This window comes from Molothrus ater, chromosome 3, assembly GCF_012460135.2.
Source record: "Molothrus ater isolate BHLD 08-10-18 breed brown headed cowbird chromosome 3, BPBGC_Mater_1.1, whole genome shotgun sequence".
Taxonomy (NCBI): domain Eukaryota; kingdom Metazoa; phylum Chordata; class Aves; order Passeriformes; family Icteridae; genus Molothrus; species Molothrus ater.
The window spans coordinates 52,456,969-52,466,584 of NC_050480.2; the positions used below are offsets into that span (position 1 = coordinate 52,456,969).

At 48.3% G+C, this 9,616-nt stretch overlaps 1 protein-coding gene across 1 annotated transcript in view; it reads right to left on the reverse strand.

The window, feature by feature from the left end:
* TAGAP (T cell activation RhoGTPase activating protein) overlaps positions 1 to 8,285 on the reverse strand; it is a 45,277-nt gene extending 36,992 nt beyond the window's left edge. Inside the window, exons 1-2 of the mRNA XM_036381364.1 lie at positions 8,203 to 8,285; positions 705 to 793 (exon numbers count right to left, since the gene is read on the reverse strand). Coding sequence (XP_036237257.1) covers positions 705 to 793; positions 8,203 to 8,253 — 140 coding nt within the window. The 5' untranslated portion in view covers positions 8,254 to 8,285. The remainder of the gene's footprint in view (positions 1 to 704; positions 794 to 8,202) is intronic.
* Positions 8,286 to 9,616: the final 1,331 nt, after the last annotated feature.

A 9,616-nucleotide genomic window follows, 5' to 3' on the forward strand; every position in this document is an offset into this window, starting at 1 on the left:
CTGTTTGACAAACTGCACTGGGTTTATTTGAGGGGAAATCAGGGCACTGAGGTGAAATAGCTGCAGTTCAAATAACAGTGTTCTGCTCATTGGAAATAGTTTCATCAAGGAAAGAGGCACTGCCACTAACATCACCCATTGGTTTCTGTAGGTAAGTTGTGACCTGTAGTGAAATGAGGCAATAAATGCTATCACAACACACTCTTCTGCCTGTTTTGAAGGCTTTGCTATCCAAAAGAAAGAAAAACAGGAGGAAAACAAAGAATCGGGATGCACCAAAGAGAAACTGCCAATGGGGACTTCTTAACAGCACTAGCAGAAACTAGTGATAGTAATATGAGCAAGGAGTCAGCTCTGGCAGCCCTTGGCATGGGGTGGGAGAGATGGAGGGAAGAGGCTTATCTCTGCTGGACTTGCACAGGCCTGGTGAGAGGGTGAGAAGAGCAGCTGGATGCAGTTCCCACCACCTCTCCCATCCATCCCATCTACAAGAGCAGCCCTCACTGCTGGAGCCACAACTCTGCCAGCTCAGCCACTCCAGGCACCACAGGTACACTCCCACACCTGCAACTCTCCCAGGGTCCTCTAGTGCAGGACACTGACAGCAGAGCCCCATGAGACATGCATGGGCAAGCCAAGGTGCATCACCTTGCTCCTGGGCATCAAACACCTGTGCAGCCATGCAAGTGGCTAGCAGTACCTACCTGGCTGAAGGCAGCCATGGCTTGCTCAAACCTTTGCTGAATAAGAGCGATGGTGCTGAACATCGGCAGGAAGGAACAGTCTTGAGGGGCTGAAAACAAGAATAAATTTGTTATCAGTTTCCATCCTACAGCAAAGCTCCGACAAAGGTGAGGGATTTGAGCATTTATAGGAGTCATTGCTACAAATTGTGTATGGGAGGAGAATATGTGTTTGTGCTCTTAACTCCTGGATGTTGCCAAATTTCCCCTCAAGTGTGAGGGCTCCAAGCCCCACGGTGGTCGGCACAACAGCTGCTGTCACACAGAGCCAGCTCAGCTCGGGGGCACTGGCCAAGGCTGGTGCACAGCCACAGACTGGGGACAAAGCCCTGGGGCCACCAGCTGAGGCACCCTAGCGGGTGTCTGCCCCACTTGGGGCAACCTTGGCACCAGTGTTTGCACAGGGGCTGCTCAACCTGAGCTCCTTTTACAGGGAGTGGGGAGACATGGACACTTGCAGGGCACCGTTCTTCCCTTCCCCACTTCTGCAGCAGGCTTGGGAGAACAGAAGCCATGTCCTTTCCCAGAAGTGCCCACTTCTCTGTCCTGACTGTAAATGGCCCTTGGACCAAAAGGGTTGGATAGAGACCTCCACACTCTGTAATGCAGGGTGAGAGGAGGCTGCACTTGGTGAGCCTAGCATGCAGAGGCAACCAAGCTGGTTCCAATTAGAGGTGGGTAAGCTGCCTCCTCCAAATCCACAGGGAAGCTCCCAGCCTCCTGAAAATCTAAAATCCCTGCAATCTGTGCTTTGGGACAGCAGGTTCTGTGTGGCTGCCTGCCATCTGAGCACAAGTATGAGTGCTAAGGAAAGAGGCTATTTTAGGAACAAGTGACACAACAGAGGAACATCAGAGGCAAGAAATGGCTCCTTGCTGCCAAGTGTTGACATGAGGCCAATAAAGGGCAGGTTACTGCCCTTTTGGGAAGATGCCTGTCTTATTAAAGTTGTAGTTACAGAATTTTTTTGAGATACTTGGAAAGCAGGGTGATATATTTACAGAGAACTTTCTGAACATTTGGCCTTATTAACTGAGTGGAAAGGGAATTATTAAAAACACCATCTGCTTTTTATTGAACTTTGTTCCAAATTCATAAGAATTTAATCAGCTTTAACCTCTAACTCTCAATTTTTACTCCTGAAAGTATGTTAGGAGCATACCACCCCATGCAGTATACAAATGGCAAACAAGCCCCGCTGGTGGTGTCTGCAGATCTCTCCACCATGATCTCACCAAGCAGTGCAAACCAGCCCAGCACAAAGGGCAGGCACTTGCACTACATGGAGCAGAGCTGGAGGCATCGTGTGCTCCCTGAAGGTGTCTGAGACCCTGAGAAGGGTGACAGGGAACCCAGCTGAGGCCACCCCATGGTGCCATGGCCCATGTAAGCCAAGCAAATGCAGTTTCCCAGAGGAGGTGGGTGATGTTCCCCATTATTATCAGCAGAAATAAGTAAAGCATCAGCAGCAGGAGAAGTCACCTTGCTCTGGCTGCAGCGAAAAGTGCCAGCACGCATGGCCATGAAGCTGCAGCAGGACTGCACTGGGATACTAGAAAACAACTTCCTCCTGGCAACAGTGAAAGACAGGAGACATCTGTACATTTACTCCTAGTTTATACCAGTTTGACACTGGTATATTTATCCCAGTGTATGTATGTGGGACCTTGTGTGACAGGAGTAGGTGACACTGCTTCATGTCTGCAGAGGAGCTGGTTTCTGAAGGCAGTGCTTGTTCCCATGCCTGTACTATCATGGCCCTTGTTGGTGCCTACCTTTGACAAATACCTAAATATATGCAATCTGAAGTCAAAGAAATGAACTTTGAAATTGCTAATTGTGTACATTATCAGAGCATCAAGTCTTTTCTAGGTATTGACTCATTATTACCAGAAGTTCTTCTGCAGGTGCTGCTCAACAAAAGGTCAGTACATGACAAAGCCTATGTTGCTCTCACAGCAGTCACTGCTGAGCTCATGGAATTAAATGTGTTTTGGAGAAAGGTTATCCTTCTAAGATCATCTTAAGATGTTGTAGTGTGTTGTCTTCATGTTTGAGCCCACTGGGACTCTGGGGGAAGTGCTCTAGCTCCAGTTGAAATACCATATGCATCGAAGGCATGGTCTATTCGTCATTGGTTTTGCAGTATCAGGATAAAATACCAGCCTAGTGATAAAGCAATGGAAATAGCTGCACCCTCCAGGGGAAGTGAGCATGAATCCTGACTCAGGCAGAGGCCCATTTTCTCCCCAGCTTATTCCCTTGTATTCTGAGCTCTGACCACACCAGCTTAAAACACCATCAGTGCTGTCTGTCATCCTGCCTGCATTTAAATCCACAAGGACTGTCTAGTGCAGATTTCCAAACAAGATGCCCTTGGGAGGGCAAACACCAGTTTCTTAATCTGGTGCAACATCTGGGAGGTTGGCCAGGACTCTTTTCTGAGCCCACCTAGGACCAGCCAAAAGGTACTGTCTGTGCAGAGCAGACAGGGAATGCTCAGGGAAATGCAGCCCTGCTGGCACCCAGCCAGAGTGGGCATGGGGGTTACAGCTGGTGGCAGCTGGATGCTCAGGGTGCCTGGATTGATGTGTCACAGGACAGCAAGGAAAGAGTTCTGTACTGTGGGGAAAAATTGTTTTGTTCCTCTCCCCAGATCAGTGTAAAGCAAATTATTTCTGTTACTGCTATTCTTATGTTAACTCTATTCTAGAGTTACCACAATTTCATCTACCAAATGCATATAGACAAGATTAAATAAGCTGGATATTTCAAGTCATGTATGTATACACATGCACACTGACACAAGTGAAAATATCACACCTGATGTTCCCCCTCTCACTCCAAATACAAGGGATTTATTATTTGATTTATTGAACAAGGTAATGTCATGTCATGAAGAACAACTTTATTCCCCAGTGTTGCTGCTACTTTGGTGGAAAAAAAGGTACATGTGACTTTTACTTAACACTGCAGCAGGTGCAGAGAGGACGAATTAACTTTGCCCTGTGTTCCAAAACCTGGGAGAATTTGAACACAGTTATGTCAGTATTCACTACCAATTACATCATACTTTCTCTCTTCAGGGGTTTTCCTCCACTTAACAGAAATCTTTTTTTGCTTAACGGAGGATATCACAGCTTCTGCCACAAGTTTAGCTCCAGCCCTTCTTACTCCTGGCTGTGACCTGTTCCCATTCTTACTCCTGGCTGTGACCTGTTCCCATTCTGATGCACACAGTGCAAGGATGTCATCTGCAGATGGCAGAATTTCAGGAGCACTCACTGGGAGCCATTTGCTCCAGGAAATCACCTACACACACCATGCAAGGGCTTCACCCCAGACAAGGGCTTCACCCCTGGCAAGGGCTTCACGCCAGGCACCTGCAAGGAGATCTGCCTGAAGACTCGACCATAACCAGAAAAACAGCAGGGAAAGTCTGAAAAGTATCCCAGTGCTCTGCACATTGTAGTGGGATATAGATTACTGAGGGTGCTCAACAACCCTTGCACCAAATTATTTCCTTTTTGCAACTGACACAGAAATCAAATTTCTTTTATTATCTCAAAGCACTCCACCAAAAACCCTGAAAATGCAGAGTTCAGTCATCCTTCCTCAGATGAGCTAACCACATCCTGCTGGTTTATAGGCACAAATGCATTGCTTGTCTTCACTCATTCAGAAAGCCTTTCAAAGTGTGTATACATGTCATCCAAAGAGATTTTTGGGTGGCCAGCTTCTTCAGCAAGTAATAGCCAGCACTAGCTGAAAACCAATGCCATTTCTAAAACCTGGGACTTTGTTTCTTCATGACTTTTAGAAATGCCCTCACATCTACTAACATACTTTTACAGTCCTTAAGGAAAAACAAAAAGGCTCTTTACCCTCTTCTACCACAATAGGTGAGAGTCTTTGTGAAAACAGCAAACTCGTGCCCTTCTTCTCCTGAAAGAATCCATCAATGGCAGGAAGACTGAATGTGAACATCAGTTCACTTGAAGTGATCACTTCAAAGCCCACAAGACACCAAAACCAGAAGAAGAGAGGACAGCCTGGAGGATTTCCAGGAGGTGTGGTGGCAGGTAAACCTGCCTTTCCTCAACCAAGTTTTTCCCAGGGAACACAATGAAATTCCCAGGAACTCTCCCCAGTCATGTCATGTACATGCACATGCAGAGGAGGCTGGCGCAGGGGCAGTTGTGACCACCCCAGCAGATCAGGCTGCCAAAAAGGGGAGGAAAAGGGGCTCCTGAGGGCAATGAGTAGTTTAAATGAGCTTTTTCCTCGACCTCTTCCCAATTTTGTCTCTCACCTGAGGTCACTAGCAAGGAGGTGACAAGAGGTGTGAGGATGCCATCCAAACACTCTTCAAGGCATTGGTTTTGCTGTACTGCCAAACCAAACCACCTGCAGATGCTCCTGGTTTCATGGTTCAGGATATGCTTGTGTGAGCCAGTGCTGCTCATCTTGAGGCAGGGCTCTGCTCCCACTGGGAACATGCCTGGATGCTGCTGCCTTCAAGAGGTTGAGCATGGCAGTGCTATTTGTCATGGGCCAAAGAGGGTTCAGGGCTGGCTTTAACAGTTTATGTGTGATTTTATAATTTATACAGATTTTCGAGAATTCTGGTGCAGTGCCAGGCAACACTCTCAAGTGCTTCTTAATCCATTAATGCAGACAAACCCTGAATGGTGCATGCACTTGCCATTTCTGCAGCTGGTCCCACTAGCTGACATTTCAGATGGGCAGCCCTCTGTGAGTATTTCCCAGTGGCACACAGATGAGTGGCATTGTCTGGCTCCTTCATGGACCAGGGCACCTCTGTACCCCCCTGGGATCTGTTGGGTGCTCTGCTGCCTCACTGCCCCAGCAGTACCCATGAGAGCTGCCCCATGGATATTCCCTTAGGAATTTGTTTGGCTCAGTCAAGCTGCCTGGGAAGGAACTTACAAATACATGCAAGAGGAGGATTTCTGGTCTTTGTTGTATCAGTGTGGGCAGAGTGGTCCCTCTGAAATAAGCAGCAGCAGTCAATTTAAACTAACCAGCCCAAGGTGTGGGTCCAGGCTTCCACAGAATAAACCAGACTGGAATTTGCTTTATCTGATCTACAGTAGAACTCTTTTCCAAAGCTACTTTGTGCCACTATCATCACTCGAATCAGCGCAGTTGCTCTGGGCTTCTAACAACACAGCAATAAACAGATTTTTGTCTAAATAGGTTTAAAAGCTGACAGCCTGGTTATGGGGACTGATGAGATTTCCTTTATTGACTGTGCAATTAGTGTGATTTAGAGTCTCCACAGGGGCCTTGCTGAAGGCCCTCCAAGACCCAGCTGTGACAAATCCCCCCCACAAGTTCTGCTGGACACTGCTGCTAGAGACAACGGCTGAGGTCGGCTGTGGTTCTGGGACCTCGTTCCTCCCCTCATCTTCCCACCCTCCTGATCCTGCCTTCCTGGTGTCCTGACCTCCCACGGGGCCAGTTATTTGTCTGGTATCACACCCCTGCCTTCCAAGGTAATAAATTACTGCGGGAAGCAGCTTTGCACTGACCCTCATTAGCCGCAAGCCCTGCCATCCCTTTTCCTGCTGCACCATGCAACCCATGACTATCGGCAGCAGATACACATTTCTCAGGCTCCCAGGAGGACCCACAGGTCTGTGGCAGATGGTGCACCGGGCTGATGGATGCACAGGGCTGGGGAAGCGAGTCACCCTCCTTGCCCCTTGGGATCATGTCCCAGCACAGCCTGGCCCTCCTTGTGATGCTCCATTCCTGTGCCATTGCAAGGGATTTGTGGATGTTGTTAATATTGAAAAATGTGGGAGGTAAGGTGAAGAGCCTTTTTTGGTACTGTCTTATTCCATTTTCAGAGGCCACTGTTATTTTGAAATAGCATCAGCCTTAAGCAAAATAGATCCACAAAACTCAAAGTGAAGTGTCAAAGTGCAGCAAAATGGATCTATGTCATGGTATAGGTGCAATTACTGGGGCTGTGTTATGTTTAAGAAAATAGCAATTTTTGTCAATGTATATTGAAAGGTTACCCATTAATAAAACTAATTAAAAATTGATCTTGGTGCCACCAGCATCCCAACATTCTCTGCTAAACAATCACCTGCTCTTTTATTTTTATTTCTTTTTTCTTTCTCTTTTATTTTTATTTCTACTTTCTTACCAGAAACAGAAAAATAAAGAGTGGTTTAAAAGAAAGAAATGGGGAGAGAGGAAAATACACGTCTGAAACTTTCTCTTTTTACAATGTTTCTACAAACAACTTTGAAGAAAATGTAACTATTATTTGTTTCTCTTTTTTCCTCTTAACTCATTTTTGTTTTGTTTAGTTTTTAATGTAAACTCTTTCTTATTGTATAAAAAGCCCATTTCTGCTAGCGGCCCTCATTCTGAAGAGCAGGAGGAACAATGGAAAACCAGATCAGCTGTCATGTAAAATGACAAAATTTTATATTTGGAAGTACTGAAGGTACTACTTAAGATCCATGCATCTCTGTGTGAGGGAGCCATGCAGAGAGCCCCTCAATTTTTGAAGAAAAGTCTATATGTCAGAGGTGACAATGTCATGAAGAAACGGCACTTTTCAATGCAGAGATTCAGTCCTAGCCAATATTCTTTTTGTTTTCCATTCAGCACCTCGCTCCTGTCTGAGGTCAGACTAAATGATGTAACGCTCCCTTCTGGCCTCGCAATCGATGGGCCGGTGGCCGGGGCTTCTCTCCCTGCTGACAGCAGCGTTCGCTGCAGCTGAGACCCCCCCGGGGACCAGGCTTTGGTCCTGGGCTCACACCGCACTACCAGGTGCTATGGGACAGCATTCACAGCATGCACTAAAGGGAAACATGTTTCTTACAACGATGTTAAACTTCTCCGGAACAACAACAACAACAAAACATCTTAAACTCTTCCCCTCACATAGGCACAGCCAAGAAATCCGCCAGCTTTACTTTAACCAACGTCCATTTACTCGTGGCTGAGTAAATGTTTATTTTGTTTGCTCCGTTCTTCAAGACTCTGCTGCCTTAACACGATGCCAGAGCAGTTTGACAGTGCAGTGACATCGTCAAGCACTCTCTTTAAATTCCATTTCTGGCAAGAAAGGAGGAACTGCACGTCGACCTGTCCTCCGCTCATCTGACCCTGACTCCACCCGGCTCCCGTGACCCCTTTCTCGGGATGAGGAGAGCTCTGCGCTGCGCGGCAGGGACCACGAACCCCTCTGAGCCCAGCAGTCCGGCACCGGCCCCGTGCCCTGCGAGCGCATCTCCAGTCCTGGGGTTTGCTTGTCACCAGGTTCAGGACCAGGCTCAGACCCCCGGCAGACCCTAAGCTATCTCTATGCCCAGGTCACCCGCGGCAGCAGCAGCCGCATCCCCTCTCACACCCGGGAAGGAGCGCGGCTGCCCCAGCCCTGCCCGCCCCGCGCCCGCCCCGCACTCACCGCCTCGGGCGCGGGGTCCCCGCTGCTGCCGCCTGCCCGCGGCCCCGGCATCGCCCCGGGAGGCGCCGGAGCAGCGCCCGCTCCGGGGCCGGGGCCGGGTCCGGGTCCGCCTCGGGCGCGGAGCCGCAGCGAGTGAGCGGAGACCCCGCGCCGGCCGCCCCCGGCCCTCCCCGCCGAGGGAGGAGCCGCTGCCGCCCGCAGCAAACCCCGGGGGTCCGCGGGATGCCGAGCGGGCCGCGGGCAGCGCTTGCAGGATAAGGGGAGGCAAAAATCAATAGGTGCGGGGAGAAATGAAGTGAAAAGTGACTTACAAAGAGAAAACCCTTCACGGGTTCTTCACAGCCAACCCTTCACAGCCAAGCCCTCCCTGCCTGGTTTATTCCTGAGGCAGCGTGGCAGGTAGGAATGTAACACCGCAGGGTGTCAGTCATAGCGAGCACCAGGGCCGGGCAACTTGAAGACGAAATTTGCGTCCATCAGAAATGAAGGAATGAGGGACGGGACCAAGTGGCTTAAGGGATAGGGGCGTGTGTCACCACTGGCTTGGATGTAAAGACCCTGTAATGCTCTCATCATCCGTACAAGTGTCCACTTAAGTCTTAGGACATTCTCATTGTCCTGGGCACAGGTTTGGGGAATCAGCCCTTTAATTCTGGTAAGAATGGCACAAAGCTCTTAAGAAACTGAGATTGGCTTTCTACTACCCAATGTTCTCCGTATTCTTATTGAAATCTAAGTGACCCAAGTGCTGGGAAGCTTTATCACTTCAAAGTGGATTATTTCTTCAACAGATTTGCCCATACTTAACCATCATATTTTACAAGTGACCTGTTCTCACTGAGTTGTGCTGCTTGGCAGCTAAATTTGCAGGATTTGTTTCAAGTAATGATGAATTGTCTCCAGATGGGACACTTGCTCTTGCAGTCTGGATTATGGTATTTTCACTAAGAAAAAAAGCACAGAAACTGCTCTTTCCCATGAGTAGGACAAATGTCCTGTCAAATCTGGGCTGGTTAATAAGAGCTTCAGTTTGTCCTTGAGGAGGGGGAGGGATGAATTATCATGTCCCTGACTGCCCACAAGGCACTCCTTAGGAAAAAAACCCCAAACAAAACAGTAAAATACAGCACCTTTCAAACCCACTCAGACCCCTTGAAAGGACAGGTTGATACAGATCCCTGCACTAAGTTGCTTCGAATGACAGCAGCTCTGCCTCTGCTTGTGTACAGCTAGCTGCTGCCAATCAGCCACCTAGTTCTGCCAGCATTTTCCTCCCTTTCCTGGCTCTGTGTGATTCAGGGATTTCTGGAGGGCTTCTTGTTTGGGTTTTTTCCTCTTGTATTTTTTCAGCTTTTTTACTGAGAATATCACTTCTATCAAATATTAACAAAACTTCATTTCAATCTGCTGGGTC